Below are 19968 nucleotides of genomic sequence, written 5' to 3'. Positions count from 1 at the left end.
TCAGGGTTGTATTCTTTACGCATCAGATCTGTATTCTGAGCAAATAATAAGAGATCCTGGGCTATATGAAGAAGTGGCATCATGGTTAGAGACTTTTTAACAGCTTGGGATGTAAAGATGGCTCATACATGTACAGATAGCTCATACATGTATTAACAATCATATATTACACATAATCATATATTAATACAAAACTTGCATCCCAAACACAAGAATTTTGAAGGCAAAGAACATGATTGAGGTAGTTTCTTTATTGTACCAACCTGGCCAATAAACACATGTGGGGTTAATTGAAGGGCGGCGAGATAAATGGCTTGGTGAGCCTCGCTTTTCTAGTTCTCAGGTCTCTTGCTTTGTGATGGCCGGACCAGGGTGCAGCTGCCTTAGCCAGTTCTCTGCTTCAGCTGGCAAGGCTCACTTCCTGTGAGACATCTTTGAGGTGAAGCCACATGGACCTACCCTGATGCAGCCCAGGGTGTTGGAGCAGCCATGTGGAGACCCCTGCCAGCGCTGAGATGCTTGCACGGTCAGTGACTCGGCTTTCCTCCTGCAGTCACCATCATTGCGTGTGTTTTGTGAGATGGAGGAAGTCTTGTGGATTGATGTTGGACATATGGGTTAATGTTGGACTTGTGGGTTTGGGCAACGCTGAGTTGGGATGTTTTCTTGATGTGCACTTACCTTTTGTATAAAACTCTCTCTTATGCACGAGTTTCTGTGGATTTGTTTCTCCAAAGTACTCAGTAACACAATGATGGGGAAAAAAACCCAGGAAACTACTTCACAAAAGACGTGAATGGTCAATACGCATAGGGACAGAAATTGTTTTCCCACGAATGTTGGCACGGAAGCGTGAACCAAGTGGAAGGACACTTCAGTCTAAACAGAGAAAATTGCCTTTGGGGGCCGCCAGCAGACTAATTTCAGGACATTTTCGGAGCTACTCTGCGTGGGTGTGCATGCTGGGGAGGCCAAAGTCGCTGCCGCCCAGACAGCTCGCGATGTCGCAAAGTGCGGTAACAAGCAGGGCCGGAGAAGACAAGCTGCAGGAGAGCGCTCCGCGCTTGGTTCGGAAAGGGAACGGGGCAAAACTACCAGCGCAGGCGCAGACGCACGGGGCTTTAGGCAGTAGGAGCCCGTCCGGTCCCGCCCCCATGCCCACGCCCCCTGGGCCCCCTTCAGTTAACCAACCCCGTCAAGCCTGTGCTATCGCGGTATTTGCCTCCCTCTCGCGGGATTTGGCGTGGCACCTGGAGGCTGGGCTCCGGGAGGGGGTGGCGGGTCCGTTAGTGGCGTTGGGCTCTGACTGAGGTGGCAGTGCTTTTTTTCCCCTCTGCTCACACGGAGCTACTCAGGCTGGAGGCCAGCCAGGTGAAAGCTCGCCTGCAGGTGTGCGCGCGCTGCAAGGGGCCCGGGAGGCCCGGGGCGGGAGGGAGCCCCCGTCTCGGCCTCCTCAGTCGCGGGCGGCCGACCTGGCGCGTGCTCGGCCTCAGCCCCCTTCTTGACCGCTTCCCTCCTCCTCTCTCCTAGCCCTCGCCGCCGCCTGGGTCGCGATGGGGGCGCAGGACCGGCCACAGTGTCACTTCGACATCGAGATCAACCGGGAGCCGGGTAAGCGGGAGACCTGAACCTTGCTGGGGCCTGGGCTTGCCAGAGCGGAGGGGAAGGGTCCCCCCCACCCCCAACTCTCCTCAGGCCGTTTAGGGCGCGGGGCGGCGCAGTCAACTAACTTTCTTCTCCTGAGGGGATATTAACAGAGAAGAGTCACCCCCTTCCCCCTCTCCTCCCGGGGGTTTTGGCCGCATCCTCCGAAACCACACGCCCCTTTCCTTGTACCCCCAGGCTGAATCCTCGTATCCCGCCTGGTACCGACCAAGAGGGGACAGCCCTCTTGGAACTGCCCCCCACTCCCAGCGCCTCTAGGAGACAGACCCCCACATGCTCTTTTCTCTTGCCCTTTGCACTTTGAGCGGGACAGAGGGGAGGCCACCCGCTCCCATAAAGATTGTACGGTCGCTATCAGTCGGAATCGGCCCGTGGGCGGTGGGGTTGGTTTGTACTTTGAGGTTTGGACTCTTGTCATTTATGCTTTATAATCCTAAGATAACACGACGGTGATAACTGCACCTCTACTTCCCTTAAGAATCTCGAGCCAGAGTGTCTTGGTTCGTGGGGAAACGGCTAAGCTAACGCCCTTGGTGATAAACTAGAGAATTCCGTGGCCGGAGAATGGCAGTATGCGAATACGTCACATGAGTGGTTGGCCTCTAGTGAGTGAATCTAGCCATTCCTAAGGATGTTTGGTCAAAAACCAAATGTTTCCTCCGAAACAGAATTCGTTATTTCATTCTAAGGAACCAGGAAGCTTTATGTGTTGTTTTGGGTTTTTTTTTTTGGGGGGGGGGGTTGTTTTGCTTTGGTATACGTGGGGGCTTCAAAAGTTTCTGAGAGAATTCCACTATAGATTAATATCCAGTTTCTCGTTATTTAATTTTTTTCCCGTTAACATTTTGAAGCCCCTAGTAGAAGACAAGTTTTCATTGGAGAGATACTTACTGCCTGTGTGCAGCATCTTGTTTAGATTTTTGCAAGTGAGGGGCTGCTATGCTCTTACATATCAGTGAATAAAACCAAGTTCTCTCCTCTTGATAGATTATTTTCTACTGGGGAAGACAACTATGTCACACTAAGTGGCTTTCAGTAGGTGCTCATTTTAATTGATGGTCAGGGAAGGTCACTTAGACTTTGTGAGATGATGGCGTTGTAAGCAGACAGCTGGAAGACGTGAAAGTGAATCACGTGGGTACCCTTGATGCCTTTGAGCATCTGGTTATGGTTTGCTGCCGAGTTGCCCCCCCAGTTTGTGGCAGCCTTGTGCACAGCACAACCAACAGCTCTGGATGCGGTCCTGCCCCACGGTGGGTTGTGTATTGGACTGCTGGGTTCCCAGGGTTTTCACTGACTGATTTTGGTAAGTAGCTTGTCAGGCTTTATTTCTCTAATTTGTCTTGGTCTGGAAGTTCCACTGAAAATCTGTTCAGCACCATGGTGTCCCTCAAGCCTCTAGTGACTGGTGGGCGCTAGTAAGCAAGCGCCCATCTCTGCAGAATCACCAATGTGCACACATTCCTGTTAGTAGCCAGTTGCTGTCAAGCTTAGTCCGGCTCACGTGTTTCAGAGCAAACCTGTTCTCCCAGAGGGTTTTCAACAGCTGTTATTTTTCAGAATTAGGTCGTCGGGGAGATTAAAAGCAACAGTCTTTTGGGTTCTTGGCCAAAGTTAATCAGGTGTGCCACTCTTCCCCGGTTGAAGGAAAGCTGATTACAAGACTCTGTGGGGATTGGTCATGTTGGAGGAACAGCCAGGAGGAGCACTCCTGGCTGGAGTAGAGGCTCGGAGTGAATAGTGGGGACTGGTTTGACAGCCAGAGTGAGGACTTGCACTCTGTCAGCTAGAAATGGTGTGCACTTTTTCTGTAGATTTGTTTTCCACTCTTTGACAGCTCTTACCCTTTATTATATAGCCAGACTTTGAAGAAGGAAAGATTATAGTTCCCTGAAAAGTAGAAATTAGGTGCACCAAGTTTCTGTATCATGTTAATTACTGTACGTGTTCAGATTCTAGATTTGCAAATAACTTTTTTGGTGCAAACTGGTCAGAACATACTTGGTAAATGTTCCTGCCTTCCATACAGTTTATTATAACTGTTCTGGCAGAGTTGATGGACACTCTTGGGAACACCGAGTCTTATTTTGTGTTAGGCTGAATGACTTGATAATGGGCTATTTCCTATGGCTTGATCTCATGTAATGCTTCTGTCAACACTTTTGAGTATATTATGTAAGTAATAAATACTTGATTTTTTAAAATACAAGATGACTGCAGTTGTATAAAGAGGGGCCCGCCCTGGTGGCACAGTGGTTAATATGTGGCAGCTCACCAGCAGGTCAATGGCTAAGCAATGGGTCAGCACTTTGAACCAGCTGTCTCCTGAGGAGAAAGCTGTGGCTCTTGCGTTCCCAAAGATTACAGCCTTGGAAACCCAATGGGGCAGTTCTCCCCACCCTACAAGGTCACCTGCCATGAATTAGAATCAACTCAGTGGCAACAGTTGTGGTTTCTAGTGGTCTGAAGAGAAGTGTCTTACCCTGTAATACTTAACCATTCGTATATATGGCCTTAAGACAGCACTGGTGCATAAGGGTTCCTCTTTGGGCTGCTAACTACAAGGTCAGGTTTGATACCACCAGCCGCTCTGAGGGAGAAAGGTGAGGCTTTCTACTCCCATAAAGAGTTAACAGTCACCGAAACCCTCACGGGCAGTTCCATCCCGTCCTGTAGGGCTGCTATCAGTGGGAATTGATTCGATGGCAGTATGTATGTTACGCGTTGTCAGTCTCTGATAGGTAGTGCAGTAACAGAGAGGTTGATCCTGAGGTGCCTTAGAAGAAAAATTCCTAAACAACCATTGAAAACCCTCTGGAGCTCAACTTTGCAATGTAATATGATTCTTATTTAAAATAATTGCAGGATTGGGTTAAAAAATAATTATTACAGGACTATTCCTTACAATTTTTAATAGTTTTATTAGCACTTCATCCATATGATGTACAATTCAATAATTCAGTCACATCACCATGGGGGGGGGAGAGGAGCTGTTCCCAAGGGCTCAATGGAAAGTAAATGTCTAGAGAAGAATGATGGAATATATGTACGAATATGTTGGATACAATTGTATGGCTTATAACAAGAGTTGTAGGATCCCCCAATAAAATGATTTTGAAAAATACTTAACCCCCCCCCCAAAAAAAAGTTGTACAATTATCACCACATTCAATTTAGAACATTTACATCTTCCTTACACCATTGTTACTCATGGAGTTATTATTTGTTAAATTTTAGCAAAATTATACACAACAAAATATTCTCTAATTCCACAATTTCTGCATGTATAATTCATTGTCATTGATTATAGTCTTTGTGTTGTACAACCATTATTGATACCTTTTTCTAGTTTATTCCACCACCATTAACCTAAACTCCATGCCCCCTGAGAACTACTCTTTCTCCTTCACCATGGTAACTGTTGATCAAGTTTGGTTTCTTTTTTACAGTAGGTTTCTTAATAGAGTGAATGTTCACATAACGTACATTTGCTTGGTTTACATGGTTAAGGCACCTTTAGAAAGAGTTGCATCTACATTATAAATCAGTCCATCACAATTGACTTTATAATAGCGATTGTATATATGTGCCCTTCTGTGACAGACTGGTTTCCCTCAGCATAATGCCCTCCAGGTTCGGGCAGGCCCTTAGGTGCTATCCAGAGTCATTGCTAGTGAACAGTGCACAGGATGTCATGCTCTGTGTGTATGTAGTCTGCGTAGCCATGCCTCCATCCATGGGCATTTAGGGGAGTTTATGCTGTGGTGAAGATAGGTGTGCATATGTTTATTTGTGTCTCTGCTCTTAGGTTCTAGGATATATACCAAGTAATGGGATTGCTGGATCATATGATATTTTCAGGATTTTTCTTATCCGTGCAATAAATGTGGACTCTATAGTGATCGCTATTACTTTTGATAGTGGTAGTTTGAGTCATTTTAAAATTTTGTTTTGTGTTCCTCAGTCTGGCTTAGAGGTTTATCATTTATCTTTTCAAAGAAGCTTTTGGTTTCATTCAGCAACCCCCCCCAAACACACACACACACACACACACACACACACACACACACACACTCCCTCTTGATTTTTGTTTTCGTTCATTGTTTGCTTAAGTTTTACTGTGTCTCCTTTTTGTCCTAGTTGCTTAAAGTGGGAGCTTCGGTTGTCCATGTGAGACCTTTCTTTTCTAAATCAGTAGTTAATGCTATACATTTCCCTCACACTCAGAATAGCTCATCTCTGGAGGGTCCTGTGGGCCCTGCCAATCTCCCGCTTCACCTTGGGTCATGAGCTTACTCATCGAGTGGCTGGCTGCAAAGACCCCGTGATCTCAATGCTCCCTTTTAATATGCTCATAAGTAAAATAGGTCTTCATTGTAATAATGCATACTTACTAGTGTGTGGGAGATTACTTCAACCACCTGTCTTATTGCAGTGTGCTTTTAGAATATGAATTTACTGTAATAGGATTAATTAACGACCACACTTTAAGCAGATTGCTGTTTGTGCAGTACCAAACTCAGATAGCTAGGTGGCAAGCTGGTTGCATGGGCAGGCTGGGTAATTGACAGCACTGCTGCTTTTCGGCCCTAGTGGCCAGTTAAAGGGCACAAGGACTGTATTCATGACAACATTGGGCATTGTGATCAATTGAAAGATGTGAACAATTGTACGATTTCCTTTGATGTTCAGTTTTTATAATATGCCCCTAGAACTAAAGGTATGCCCTTATTAGTGATATTCATAAAGAAAAAAATACTGCAACTTGACATTCTCTTGTTCCTTTAACTACCCTATCTCCCCGTGGAAACAGTTTCTATACATGGTATTTGATAATGCTTGTCTCGTAAAATTCTGTCATCTTATGACAGAGCAGCCTGAATTTGTAAAGCACCTAGCATAGCATCTGACTTAGTTTTGTTTTGTTTTGCAAATTGCTTTAATTTATTGCATGACCATGAACATAGGTACTGAGCTAAGTAAGGGACTTTCATAGTCTGGTAGTGTAGTCATTGTTACACATTGGGTTTCAAGCTGCATGGTTAGACGTTTGAAACCACCAGCAGCTCTGAGGGAAGAAAAACTGGGTTTTCTACACCCATAACCCACAGCATTGACTCAATGGCAGTGCATTTGTTTTTATACAAAAGTACTTTCATATTAAGACAGGCCTTTTCGATTAAGCCTTTTTGCTTATATTTTAAGAAAATCATGTTGCAGGTATTTATAAGCATGAGGAGTTTTTTCCTTAGGGCTTGGATAATCCCCATAATAGCACCAACCTCTACTGGATGGCCTTGAGGCAGGGGTTTTATAGGGATCTGAGGAGAAGATCACTTTGCTGCCATCAAGTCAGCCCCCACCTCATCCCTGAGTAAGAAAGATGTCTGTGTAGTGCTTATGTTCTCCTAAGAGGTCAGGTTGAACCACGGAGCTGCTGGAAAGCTGAAGATTCTTCAGTCTCCTCAAAACTCCCGTCAGTGAAGTGCAGATAAAAATTAAGGAAACAACGGAAAACTAGTCCCAACCCCTCCCCCATGGCTCTGATCAATGAACAGTGAGAGGGCTGGAAAAGACAGGCAGTCAAACTGGTGGGGGGTTAACAAGGAGCACCTAGCCCGTGCTGAGCAAACAAAGGAGGGGGAAATAATGTCTACTTTACTTGGAATCCGATATGGCCACCCCTTTCCGTATGGGATAGTGTGCTGCCTGGACCTCTGTGTTCATAGGGTTTTCACTGGCTGGTCTTTGAAAAATAGATGGCTAAGCCTTTCTTCCTAGTCCACCGGGGGCAGTTCAGCAGCACGACAACACACACCCTTCCAAGACTCTCTTTACCTCTTTCCCAGCCAAGAGGTAAGCTTCCAGCAACTTGGGCAGGGAGTGTCTTGTAGTCTTGGGTCTGCTGACCCCTGGGGAGCAATGTCCTGTTGGCATGCTGCTCCCGTCTCTAAAGCACCCCCTGGATTTTGCCCTCTGCCTCCCAATATGATCTGTTCCTACCTTTCCCCTTTTTACTTTTGATTATGTGCTATTTCTTGTCCTCTGAAGCAGTTCTTACAATATTTTCCCTTAACAAGTGCTCATTTTCCACTGACTCTATATTTTATGTCCAGTATTTCAGTGTTGCAACCTGTAATTCCAGTGCAGCTGGTTCTGGGAATTAAAAGAAAAAAACACCCCACATTACTGCTGAAAGTGACTGGGGGATTTATCCAGATTTGGGTAGCAACTGATTTCATTCCTGCCACCTGGTGGCTAAGTCAGGATTTACAATAAAGCATAAGCATGTCTTGGCTTTTTATAGTCAAAAGTTTAAAAAGCTTTAACCAAACCAAACTCACCGTTATGAAGTCAGTTTTGACTCATGGTGACCCTGTAGCAGGGTAGAACTGCCCTTGCGAGTTTCTAAGACTGGAGCATTTTACAGGATGGGAAAGCCTCATCTTTCTTCAAAAAACACTTGACATTAGTTGATTAATCTCAATATTGCTTCCTTTTGTAGTTATTTTTAATGATTTGCAAGTTGACATATTCAGGTATGGAAGCCAGTCTTGATCTGTGTCACTCTTGCCTTTCGCTACCTGTTTTCTGCCCTAAAAGCCCCAAACTTATTCTTAGATGAATTTGTTTCAGGTTTTAATGTTACCATGATAAAGCAGTGTATTTATTGGCATAGTGATGATTCCTTGGAAGACATTTTTCTACCCAGATTATTTCTATAATAACAGTGGAAGATAAAAGATGAGTAAAGCCCACTAAATTATTAGTGGGTTTTCCTGAGAGCTTATTCCTTCATTCAAAGGCATCTATTCAATACTAATGGTGTCATTGGCATTTTTAAAACTGAGTTCACTTTCACATACAATACTGCCTACTAAGCGTCTTTTTTCTTTTCCCCAGATTTCTTTATTCCTGTAGGTATCGAGAATTGATTAGGAAGGTTTGGAATTTCTTTTTAAGATTTGACTCTATTAAAGCTAAAGGCAAAGTGCTGACACGGGAAGTTTTTCCCATAAAATACCATTGTCCCACTTTTTATCCCTTAAAATTACTACCATCCAGTCGATTCCAACTCATAGTGACTGCGTACTTAGGAGTTCTGAGGCTTTAAAACTTCTTGGGCACAAACAGCCTCAGCTTTCTCCCTCGGGGTGGCTGGTGGAGTTGAACTACCACCCTTGCAGTTGTCAGTCCAGTGCTTCAGCTTACCGAGGTCTACAACGCAGTATGGTGGTTTGTTCTCAAAGGATGGCTGACGAAGCCAGGAATAAGGGAAACCCTTGCATTGTTAGGGTATATCAAATGTAGTTTTATTATCTGACTACACATGCTTTGTTTGCCCCACATTTAATTTTGATGTGTTCTATAAATTCTTTTAAGTAAATAAAGTGTTCATCATTGGGGGGGAGTCTACAATATGAGGAAAGGAGGCTTAGGAATATGATTGTGAATCACAACTTCCTTCTTGTGTTTTGAGATCCTTTTGTGATGTCTGCAAGGTCAAAGCCTTTTTGTAATTACACTGATCCCATTTGCCTTTCCACTCCCATTCTTAAGTGTACAGTGGAACTGTGTAGAGATGACGCGGTCCAGGATACCGTCCAGCTAATGAAAAACATGCTGGTATAATCTTGTGTTTGAAATAGTAACCAGTTGTATTTTCAAGTACATAAACATCTGTAGCTCTAACTTGTATAGACACAAACGCAATGATTTTAAGAGGTAAAAGGAGTACGTCGACTGAAAGGTTTGCTAACTACATCACTGGTGTAGTTAAATTGAAGTTGCGCTTTTGCTTCTTCTCAATACCTCTGCTTTGGAGGCACTGTAGTTTTCTCTCTCCGCTTTCTCTGAGATTAGAATATAAATGTTAAGTGACATGCATGGATGATGCAATTCAGGAAACGGGCTCAGCTGTCCTGAGTAAAGGAAGAGAACTGGAAATGCCGGGTAGGAGAACATCCATGTAGTGGGACTAGCAGATGCTGTTTTAGGATATGATGTGTATGCATCACTGGGGCATCTACCTGCAGGTGCAATAATAATTGTTGTCTGTTTCTTAAATGAGCCCTCGTGGCACATTGGGTTAGGTCTTGGGTTAGGTCTTGGCCTGCTAACCACAAGGTTGGTGATTCAAACCCCCTAGCCACTGTGTGGGAGAAAGATGCAGCTGTCCACCCTTGCCAAGGTTTACAAGCTTGGAGCAGGTTACTAAGATTCAGAATGGGCTCCGTGGCAGTGGGTTTGGTGTTAGTAACCGCTATTCAGGATACTTCTAAAGAAGATTAATAGTTCAGTTAGGGGAATGTATTAAAATGAATCTAATAGTATAAGTTCCTTTTAAACACAAAGTTTTACAAATTTAGGATCCATTTGTAGCTGTGTGTGAATTCTAACTATAACAAAAGGAGTGATGTTACTGTTCGTATTGCCCAGTTAAAAAGTTTTTTGCGGGGTGGGGGCGCAGGGAGACTCTGGATAGGGCAAGATATGACAAAATAATGATGTATAAATTACCAAGGGCACATTGGGAGGGGGGAAAGGGGAGGGAGGGAAAAAAAAAAGAGGACCTGATGCAAAGAGCTTAAGTGGAGAGCAAATGCTTTGAGAATGATTGGGGCAGGGAATGTATGGATGTGCTTTATACAATTGATGTATGTATATGTATGGATTGTGATAAGAGTTGTGTGAGTCCCTAATAAAATGTAAAAAAAGAAAAAATGACGAGGGCAACATGTTTAAGGGTGCTTTGCTCAATTGATGTATGTATGGATTGTGATAAGAGTTGTATGAGCTCCAATAAAAATATTTATTAATTAAAACAAAAAGGTTTTTGCAAAAATAATAACATTACAAAATGAACCTTCCACTTTGCTGTTTCTACTAATACTGGACACTTTTCTGTTAGGTACAATATGGTACTTTTAATCAGCTTACTGACTTTTTTATTTGGTATTTCGTTCCAGTTGGTCGTATTATGTTCCAGCTCTTCTCAGACATTTGTCCAAAGACTTGCAAAAACTTTCTTTGCCTCTGCTCAGGTACGTGAATTATTATTTCCAGTGATGAATCATGAGTATCAGTTTTACCTTTAGACATTTTCTTGAAAAATACTGAGCTCTGAAATGAGTTTTGCAAATTAAGAAGAATAAATTTTCACTGGCTTCTGTATGAAATCAAGGAACCATTACTTGACAGGAGGAACAAGAAAAATTGGGGTGGAGGGGAGACTCTACTTTTTGTAATGGAATCTCTGTACATTATATCTCCTATTGTTACTTGACATAGAATCTGCTCGCACTCCTGCATAATAGAAACAGTGCCTCTGGTCCTCTTCATGAGGGTTGTGTGCCTGAATCCATTGCTGGTCTGTTGCCGGTCCATTTCCGTCAGTCACCCCATTATCTTCACTAGGCCCTCTACCAAACACGTCCTTTTTTAATGTGCCCCCAGGAAGCTAGCCAAAGTCTCTTTATCTTTGCTTCCAAAGAATATTCTGATTGTATTTCTTTGAACACTACGTTGTTTTCTGGCAACCCATGAGATATTTTCATTATTCTTCACCACCATTACGGATTTTGTTTGTCCAGGCGAAACTGTGACCAGCTTTATTAAAGACACCTTTCGAAGCAGTCATAGTACTTCCAGTAGAACACGGGCAGACAGTAGTTGACTGTATGCAGCAACATTCAAAGTCCCTTCTTCAATGAGCTGCCCATCTGAGCCCCCATAAAGCCCAGTGACGTCTTTGTTTGATACTCTGCAGAGGAAAAGTTTAGAATGAGCTTTGATATTTCAAAATTAGCAAGTTTAGTACCTCTTCATGAGCCATCCTGACTTTCAGAAAATGCAGTGAGAATGGCGGAACTATCCATGCGAAGACCCGCATTCTGACGAGGAGCTGCGGCTCCTGGGAGGGATGCCATTGAGACAGCATCCCTGGAAAGTCCAGATTGCCTGACATACTAGGGACCAATTGTGGGAGGTCGGGTCTATGCTGAAAGCAGGGAGAAGACCTGAGAATTTACAGGTGAATTTTAGTTTTACACACCACGAGATGTTTCTGCCAGGTGGCTGTTAGGTGTGTCAGTGTGAAGAGATCCCTCCTCCTGGGACTCAAGACGAAGTTTCTCAGAATTATAAGGGAGAGGCATTTCCTTACATTAAAGTTTCTCAGACTGGGCAGTCCCCACGATTACGCAGTTCTCAGAAGTGACTGGTTCCTCTAGCACCTTCAGCTTGACTGGTGACTTGACTGGTTCCTCTAGCACCTTCAGCTTTCTGTGTCTGGCCTGTTTCAGTTTCTCCATTTCCCATGGGGCTGGCCCATCCTCTTTGTTCTTTTTGAGTGCCAGCTCTTCCTTCTTGCAGGGACCTCTCTAGTCTTCGGCTTTGGAGGAGCAGGTTTAGCCAGTTGACCACCTTGTGCATGTCCAGTTGGTGAAGGTGGTAAGATGCAGTGCTGGGCGATGCAATAGTACACAGGCTTGGTCAGTCGGGGGATCAAGGGAGAGCTATGTATGCCTTTTCACACTGCTCTGCCAACAGCACAGTTTGAATATATCGATGTTTCCATTGTCCATTTTTACTGTTCAGCTGTAAGACGCATGATTAGACCATTGTAAAGACCATGCTTGGGTTAGGTAGACGTTAGTCATCAAAGTGATACCTTTACTCTAGTGCACTAGATTTGCCCAATATGCATGTCTATCGATTTCTTGAGAGCTGTTAGCATGGGCATTGGTGATTCAAGGAGCGTGAGATTGTTGAGAGTGCCGTCTCACTTCAGTTGACTATGTCATTTATCAGGGCCAGCTGTAAGGATTTTATTTCCTTCATATTCGTGCTGAAGACAAGTACTTCATGTTGCCTTCATTTTGGACCAGTAAGGACGTGTCAGCCACATACCACGAGCCTTCCTCCAATCCTGATGCTTTATTCTGCATGCAGTCTAGCTTTGTCCTTGTTTTTTTGGTGTTTTTTTTTCTTTAAGCTTTTTACTGTGATTTTGGTGAATTATACAGAGCAAATTGGCTTTCTATTCAAAAATTCACGCACATCTTCTTTCGTGACCTTGATTACCATCCCCTTTGGTTTAACAGCTTGCCTGCACCTTCTTCTCCATGCTGCCCTTTCCATTTGAACTCCTTTCCCATCCTGCCTACCGTCTAAGCTTTCTCCCCCGGCAGATGCTGCCCTTTGGGGCCAGGTGACTGGTGATTCTAAAGACAGGGCTCACCTCCCTGATGGTGGTGTTCACCTGGTAGGTGCATTGGGTGACTGAACGTTGAGCCTTGCGAGTGAGTTCTGTTGTGCTGGGTCCAAAGGATGTCTAAGGGCCATATGCCAAGGGTTCCACCAGTCATTCAGACTAGCAACCCTGAGCTTTTATTATTTATTTACTTATAAATCATTTTATTGGGGGGGGGAGTTGTACAATTCTTTTTTTTTTTTAATTTTAACAATTTATTAGAGGCTCATACAATTCTTATCACAGTTCATACATATACATACATCAATTGTATAAAGCACATCTGTACAGTCTTTGCCCTAATCATTTTTTCTCCTCTTTTCTTTTTTTACATTTTATTAGGGACTCATACAACTCTTATCATCATCCATACATATACATACATCAATTGTATAAAGCACATCCATACATTCCCTGCCCCAATCATTCTCAAGGCATTTGCTCTCCACTTAAGCCCCTTGCATCAGGTCCTCTTTTTTTTTTCCCTCCCTCCCCTTTCCCCCCTCCCTCATGTGCCCTTGGTAATTTATACCTCGTTATTTTGTCATATCTTGCCCTATCCGGAGTCTCCCTTCCCCCCTTCTCTGCTGTCCCTCTCCCAGGGAAGAGGTCACATGTGGATCCTTGCAATCAGTTCCCCCCTTCCAACCCACTCACCCTCCACTCTCCCAGCATCGTCCCTCACACCCTTGGTCCTGAAGGTATCATCCACCCTGGATTCCCTGTACCTCCAGCCCTCATATGCACCAGTGTACAGCCTCTGTCCTATCCAGTCCTGCAAGGTAGAATTCGGATCATGGTAGTTGGGGGGAGGAAGCATCCAGGATCTGGGGGAAAGCTGTGTTCCCCATCGGTACTACCTCGCACCCTAATTAACCCATCTCCTCTCCTAAACGCCTCTATGAGGGGCTCTCCTTTGGCCGACACTTGGGCCTTGGGTCTCCACTCTGCACTTCCCCCTTCATTTAATATGGTATATATATACATATACATATACATATACACATATATACACACACTTATATCGTTGTTGTTGTTTTTTTGCATGATGCCTTATACCTGGTCCCTTGGCACCTCGTGATCGCACTGGCCGGTATGCTTCTTCCATGTGGGCTTTTTTGCTTCTGAGCTAGATGGCCGCTTGTTCACCTTCAAGCCTTTAAGACCCCAGACACTATCTCTTTTGATAGCCGGGCACCATCAGCTTTATCACAGTCCATACATCCATCCATTTTTTCAAGCACATTTGTACATTTGTTGCCATCATCATTCTCAAAACATTTGCTTTCTACCTGAGCCCTTGATATCAGCTCCTCATTTTCCCGCTCCCCCCTCCCTCATGAACCCTTGATAATTTATAAATTATTATTTTGTCATATCTTATACTGTCCGATGTCTCCCTTCACCTGCTTTTTTGTTGTGCATCCTCCAGGGAGGAGGTTATATGTAGATTCTTGTAATCGGCCCCCCCTTTCTTCCCGACCTTCCCTCCACCCTACTGGTATCGTCATTCTCACCACCTGCCCTGTGTTTCCAGTTCCTATCTGTACCAATGTACATTCTTTGGTCTAGCCAGATTTGTAAGGTAGAATTGGGATCATGATAGTGTGGGGAGGAAGCATTTAAGAAGTAGAGGAAAGTTGTATGTTTCATCATTGCGACCCTTCAGTAAGGGGGTGTCCAGTTGCCTGCAGATGGGCTTTGGGTCTCCGCTCCGCACTCACCCTCATTTACAATGGTACGATTTTTGTTTTTTGATGCCTGGTAGCTGATCCCTTCGACACCTCATGGTCACTCAGACTGGTATGCTTCTTCCATGTGTAGCCTGGGCTTTTATTCTTGTAAGTTTTGTTCCATGTTCTCTCCCGCTCTGTCTAGGACCTCACAATGTGATCTCTTTCAGAGTGGTCACTCGTGGGAGAAAGCTTCTTGAATTAGTTGTTGAGTGTACAGATGAAGTGAGGTGAAAGGCTACTACCCCGCTACACACGTTTTCCAATTTTAAACCCACACAGTAACCCTTTCTCTGACACTCGATCCATCTACAAATTCTGCATGAGCACAATGAACTGTTCAATGTTAATTCATCATGTGATAGGATTACAGCTTATATACTAACAGCATGTTTGCTTATTTTTAAAGTTGTCTTGTTAGAATTTTATAAATTTCAGTACTGTGAGCAAATTCCGGATTCCAGATTTCATTCAGAGGTGGAGTTAGAGAGGCAAAACAATGAAACCAGCCTTTAAATATGTAGGGGATTCTCCTTTAAATATGTAGGGGATGGGGGAATGAGAAGGAAATATGTGTAATCATTTTTGAAATTGCAGTGGCACGTTAACTTTTTTAAAGCTGTACTTGGATGTACACAGTCATAGCCTTATATTCTTTCGTATTTCAATATGCCTCTATAATCTTTCTTGAGGATCCCTTCGGGCACAGCGACTTGATGTCTACTGGTAGTTCAAAACGACCAGCCTAGCTGCTCGGCAGGAGAAAGACGTTGTGGTCTCCTTTCATAAAGATAGAGCCTTGGGAGCCCGTGGAACAGCTCTGCTGTGACCTGTAGGGTCATTGTGAATCACAGTTGACTCAATAGCAAAAGAAAACCCCCGAACAGCAAAACTTCCTTTCTTCAATGGACGCCCAAAATAAAGAGAGATGGCTTTTAAAGTCGTTTTTGCTCCTTTGTGCCGTGCAGAGCATACCATATGATTTAACTTTTATATTGTAGTAGCAACATATGCTGGCATGGGAAACTGTCACTTTGTCTTTGTGTGTCTTTTACCATGCCCAGCACCCTGGAGACATTTAACAAAAGATAAGTCTGTTGGTTCTGTTTGTAGAAGAATGTGTTTTTAGCTGAACTTCATTTCTTTTTTTCCAGGGGAGAAAGGCCTTGGAAAAACAACTGGGAAGAAGTTATGTTATAAAGGTTCTACATTCCATCGTGTGGTTAAAAACTTTATGATTCAGGGTGGGGACTTCAGTGAAGGTAGAGCTACAAGTTATGTTCCTAATCCCCCATCTTTCAGTTTGTAGACTCCTGTCTGTTATTTTTCACTGTAAACCCTATATCACTCAAAATACAATGTAACTTATAAGTAATCATTGATTAGTTGTTGGATGAATTGACATTGTAGACCAAGAACTTAAGAAAAACCAAAATGCTAAGACATTCTTTTTATGTAATTTATTTTAGTAATACTATTTGGTACATTTCCTTTTGAACTCCAAAGTACAATCTGGTTTGTTGTTGTTATTGTTGTTACTTTTAAAAAATTTTGTTGGTGGTGTTACATTTAAATACTCATTTTAATGGAGGCTTCTTTAGGTTTTGTCTCTCTGACCCAATTACAAATTGTTAGTTCCTGCAGCAAACCAAAACCATAGTAGCGACCAGTTTAATTAATGTAACATGTTTACAGTTGGCATTATGGCTGATCATAGCTCATTATTTGCAGGTAATGGAAAAGGTGGAGAATCAATTTATGGTGGATATTTTAAAGGTAAGGCTTAATATTGTGTGGTCTTTCATTTCAGTTCTGATATGAAAGCAAGCTTGATCATGTACCTGTAATGAGAAGAGGTGTACTTATAGTTCACTGTTTTGCATGAAACTAATGCTGCATGAAAAGACTTTTATGTGCATGAATTTGGGGATAAATTATAATATGTAGCTTTTAAATGACAAGATTAATTAAGGCTAACTTTATGGTTAAACATGACTTTTCAGCATGGAGGTTAGGCAACTATATACATGAAAACTCCTATCTTCCTGCCTAAAACTGTCAACATATTCTTTTGTTTATAGAGAATGTGGTCTTTTGCAAAATGAAAAGGTAAGAGAACAAAGCTCAGTAACACAAATTCCAATTCTGTCCCCTTGCACCCTTCCTAATAAACTTATGGACAGCCTGGGTCAGGTTGTGACTGGATGTCTATTGCTTGAAGACTTGGAAAAGTTCTGTCTATTATTTCATCCATGCATCTATCTCTTTTTTCTTTTCCCAATGGGTTATTAGTTCCACATCAGGGAAAAGAGTGTAGTTGAGTGTTTTGTTTTTTTCCCTAAATCAAGCAGATTGTTTGAATAAAAGTCGGTGTTCCGCCCTTTCTCAAAGGTTTGTATGTTTTCCTTTGCTCTCTAGACGTACATGACGGTCTTTTGTTCCTACACCAGTAGCATTGGCCTAGCTCTAACCATTGCACTTGCCCCAAAAGCCTTAGAAAAGTCAGTTGCAGAGATTTATTGTGGGGTCCCACACAATTAGATTTTAACACGCTAATAACTTCAGTGTTATAATAGTCTTTTATATTTGTTTTGGGGGGAATTGGATTACTACTCTTTTTCAGAAGCCTGTTCCCAAGGTAATTGTTTTTTTTTTCTTCAAAATTTTTTGTTTCTGTTTGTTCTAAAGGAAGATTTGTTTGTTGGATGTTAAAGGGAAATTTAATTATTTTTCAAGGTATTTCTTCCATGTGATCTTAGAGAAGAGCCTTTTCTTTATCTGTGCTAGTAGGGACCAGCTCTGGAGCTGGCTCCATTAGCATGTAGCGAGCGGAAGCTGATGCTTACAGGCTTCCTGAATGTGCTGCTTCCCTGTGCAGACACCGCTGTGTCTTACAATGATACTTTGCCATTGAAATGCTTGTTTTTACAGCGCTTTCTTCCTTATGTAATGTTGATACCCTGTTGATTCAAGGGACTCCACAAATTTCTGTTGGCTTAGCCATGAACCTACAAATTGATTTATGTAATTTTTCACTTTCATACTCTAACTCTAGATAATTAAGCAGTGATTTTTTTTCCTTATAGCAACTAAGCACATAAGAGGACTAGTAAACCTCTCCTGTGTGTATAGTACATTAGGCAGGATAATTGGCAATTTGGAGGAGATGAGCTGTACTATATTTTTCAAAAACTTCTTTTCTGGTTATCCACGAAAGTTAATCGAGTAAATGAACTAAGCTTTGTGACTACTAAAGGTGACTGTTCTAAGGCTGTTTGTATAAAGAATTACACATGTGCTCTTTCTCTCAAGGCTTTATTTAGTATTTCTTGGTCTTTTATGCTTTTGTGATTTGATTAGCTTAATTTTTTTTCTATGTATTCAGTCAAATATCTGTACTGACCAGAAGAGGAATTTCATCCTTTGCTTTCTGTTTATTACTGTGAACATTACACTTTAAAAGAAGCTCATAATTGGAGACTGACGAATTTGTTTTTTCTTCAAACAGATGAAAACTTTATTCTCAAACATGACAGAGCGTTCCTTTTGTCAATGGCAAATCGAGGGAAGCATACCAATGGTTCCCAGTTTTTCATGTGAGTAGGCATCATTTAAGAGCTTCTCTTCAACAGAGAGGCGCTGTTCATGAGAAAGGTGGTCCCGCTAGCCACGTTCAATGCTAGCATGTCAACCTGGATAATTATTCTTGTTCATTTTTGCAATCATTGGTAAGCTCTAGCAGAGAGCTGTCTTTAGCATTCAGCATAGATCCTGGATGAGAAGACTGGGATGTAAACAATATAACCTGGGTTACATACAAATGTGTTGTCATCTTAAGAAATCAGCTTTGACTCTCACCAAATTTGGGGGGCTCAGTCTATCAATCTTAAGTTAGAACAGATGGGTGAACATTTTAACATTGTTCATAAAATAGGATTAGATGTACTCCTGCATGGGACGCAGTTGGTTGAGTAAATCACTGCTTGATCATTTTCTGCTCTTTAAAATCCTTATTGAGAGCAGTACCTTTATTTTAGATGTCTTGAGATAGATGGAGATAATGTGATTCACTGTTACGGAAGCATTTTAAAAACTCATTCTGTATGTATGATTGAATGAACAAAATTCTATCATTTCCACCCAAGTTAAAGAGGTGATCACTCTGGAGGCTTTAGAATGCTAAAGTTCCTTTTTAAAGACAAGCTCCTTTACCTACATGTGCATGCTTACCCCAAAAATCACTGTTTCTCGTGCAGATTCTGGATAAGTGTTTTGACATATGTTTCCTCAGGTATTTACTTAAAGCTACTCAAAAACCTATTTTACCATAGTCCCGTGATTTCAGTGGGAAAGATGATTGTCCAGCCTGAGGCATATACTGCTTTGATAAGAAGTAAATCTCTATAGTTGTATTATATCTGATGAAGAAATGTTTTATTGACGATTTAATTCCAAAAAAAGATTTGTCATCTTTCTGAGTGGATTAGTGTGAATGGCGCTTCCCTGTCTTAAAAGGAGTAATTGTTCACATTTGAAAAGTCTCGTATTTTAAATTAGTCTGGAAAAAAAATTGATTTCCACCCTGATCTGACAAAGTTCAGATAAGGGGCATTCTGTTCCTAGGAATGTCCTAAAAATGGAAAGCATAATAGATGATGATAATTTCTTGCATTACACAGGAAAAAAGGAGGACCTAGAACAATTCCTCTCTCTCACATTGGTCCTATAGAATATTTGCTATACTATCTTTCTATTCTTAAAAAAATAGGTCAAATGAAGAGAAATGAAATGAAACGTTTTATAATTATGTAGATGCTGCTTGCTCTTTGGTTAAGAGTGTATATTTCCATTTTTACGCTTATCTGAACTGTGAACATGATAAATGTTTCATTGGTCAAGAAGCTATCTGAGGGCTCTAAAGTTTCTTTTAGATTTCCTGTCTTTCATAAGTACATTAAGAAACTTATTTGCCAGTTAGCAATTGGTGTTGCTTGCAGCACATATGTAACTTACAAATATCACATACGGATTGGCTTGTTTTCTTCAGAAGGTTAGAGAGCAAACCAGTGTGTCCACATGCATTCAGTATAATTCAGTGTATGAGAATCTCCCTTTAAAAAATTAGAGTCATCGGCGTTCATGTTGTTTAGTACTTGCTGGCATCCTTCCAGGACTGCTAGGTGTCGAGACGGAGGCCCTGGCTGCCTTCTGCGCGCCATCGCTGTACATCAAAAGGACAGTTTTGGAATAGAAGACTGAGACTTTTTCAGATCAGTATCATTTTCCGCATGTTACAGTTAGGTGGTATAGCTGACA

The 19968-nt window shown here is 42.3% G+C and overlaps 1 protein-coding gene across 4 annotated transcripts in view; it reads left to right on the top strand.

Annotated features, from left to right (window-relative positions):
• Positions 1-1247: 1247 nt before the first annotated feature.
• The window catches only part of NKTR (natural killer cell triggering receptor), a 45566-nt gene continuing 26845 nt past the window's right edge, over positions 1248-19968 (top strand). For 2 of the 4 annotated variants that reach the window (XM_075555997.1, XM_075555995.1), the window contains exons 1-6: positions 1250-1389; positions 1531-1611; positions 10635-10709; positions 15807-15914; positions 16384-16428; positions 18161-18248. In XM_075555997.1, the coding sequence (XP_075412112.1) occupies positions 1554-1611; positions 10635-10709; positions 15807-15914; positions 16384-16428; positions 18161-18248 (374 nt within the window). In that variant the 5' untranslated portion in view covers positions 1250-1389; positions 1531-1553. Of the gene's footprint in view, positions 1390-1530; positions 1612-10634; positions 10710-15806; positions 15915-16383; positions 16429-16733; positions 16762-18160; positions 18249-19968 lie in introns of those variants that run through there. The other 2 variants (XM_075555996.1, XM_075555998.1) reach the window with 2 other exon arrangements.

Source organism: Tenrec ecaudatus, chromosome 8 (genome assembly GCF_050624435.1).
Source record: "Tenrec ecaudatus isolate mTenEca1 chromosome 8, mTenEca1.hap1, whole genome shotgun sequence".
Taxonomy (NCBI): Eukaryota; Metazoa; Chordata; class Mammalia; order Afrosoricida; family Tenrecidae; genus Tenrec; species Tenrec ecaudatus.
Note: the sequence above shows the minus strand (reverse complement) of the source record. Positions and strands in the feature narration are given on the sequence as shown.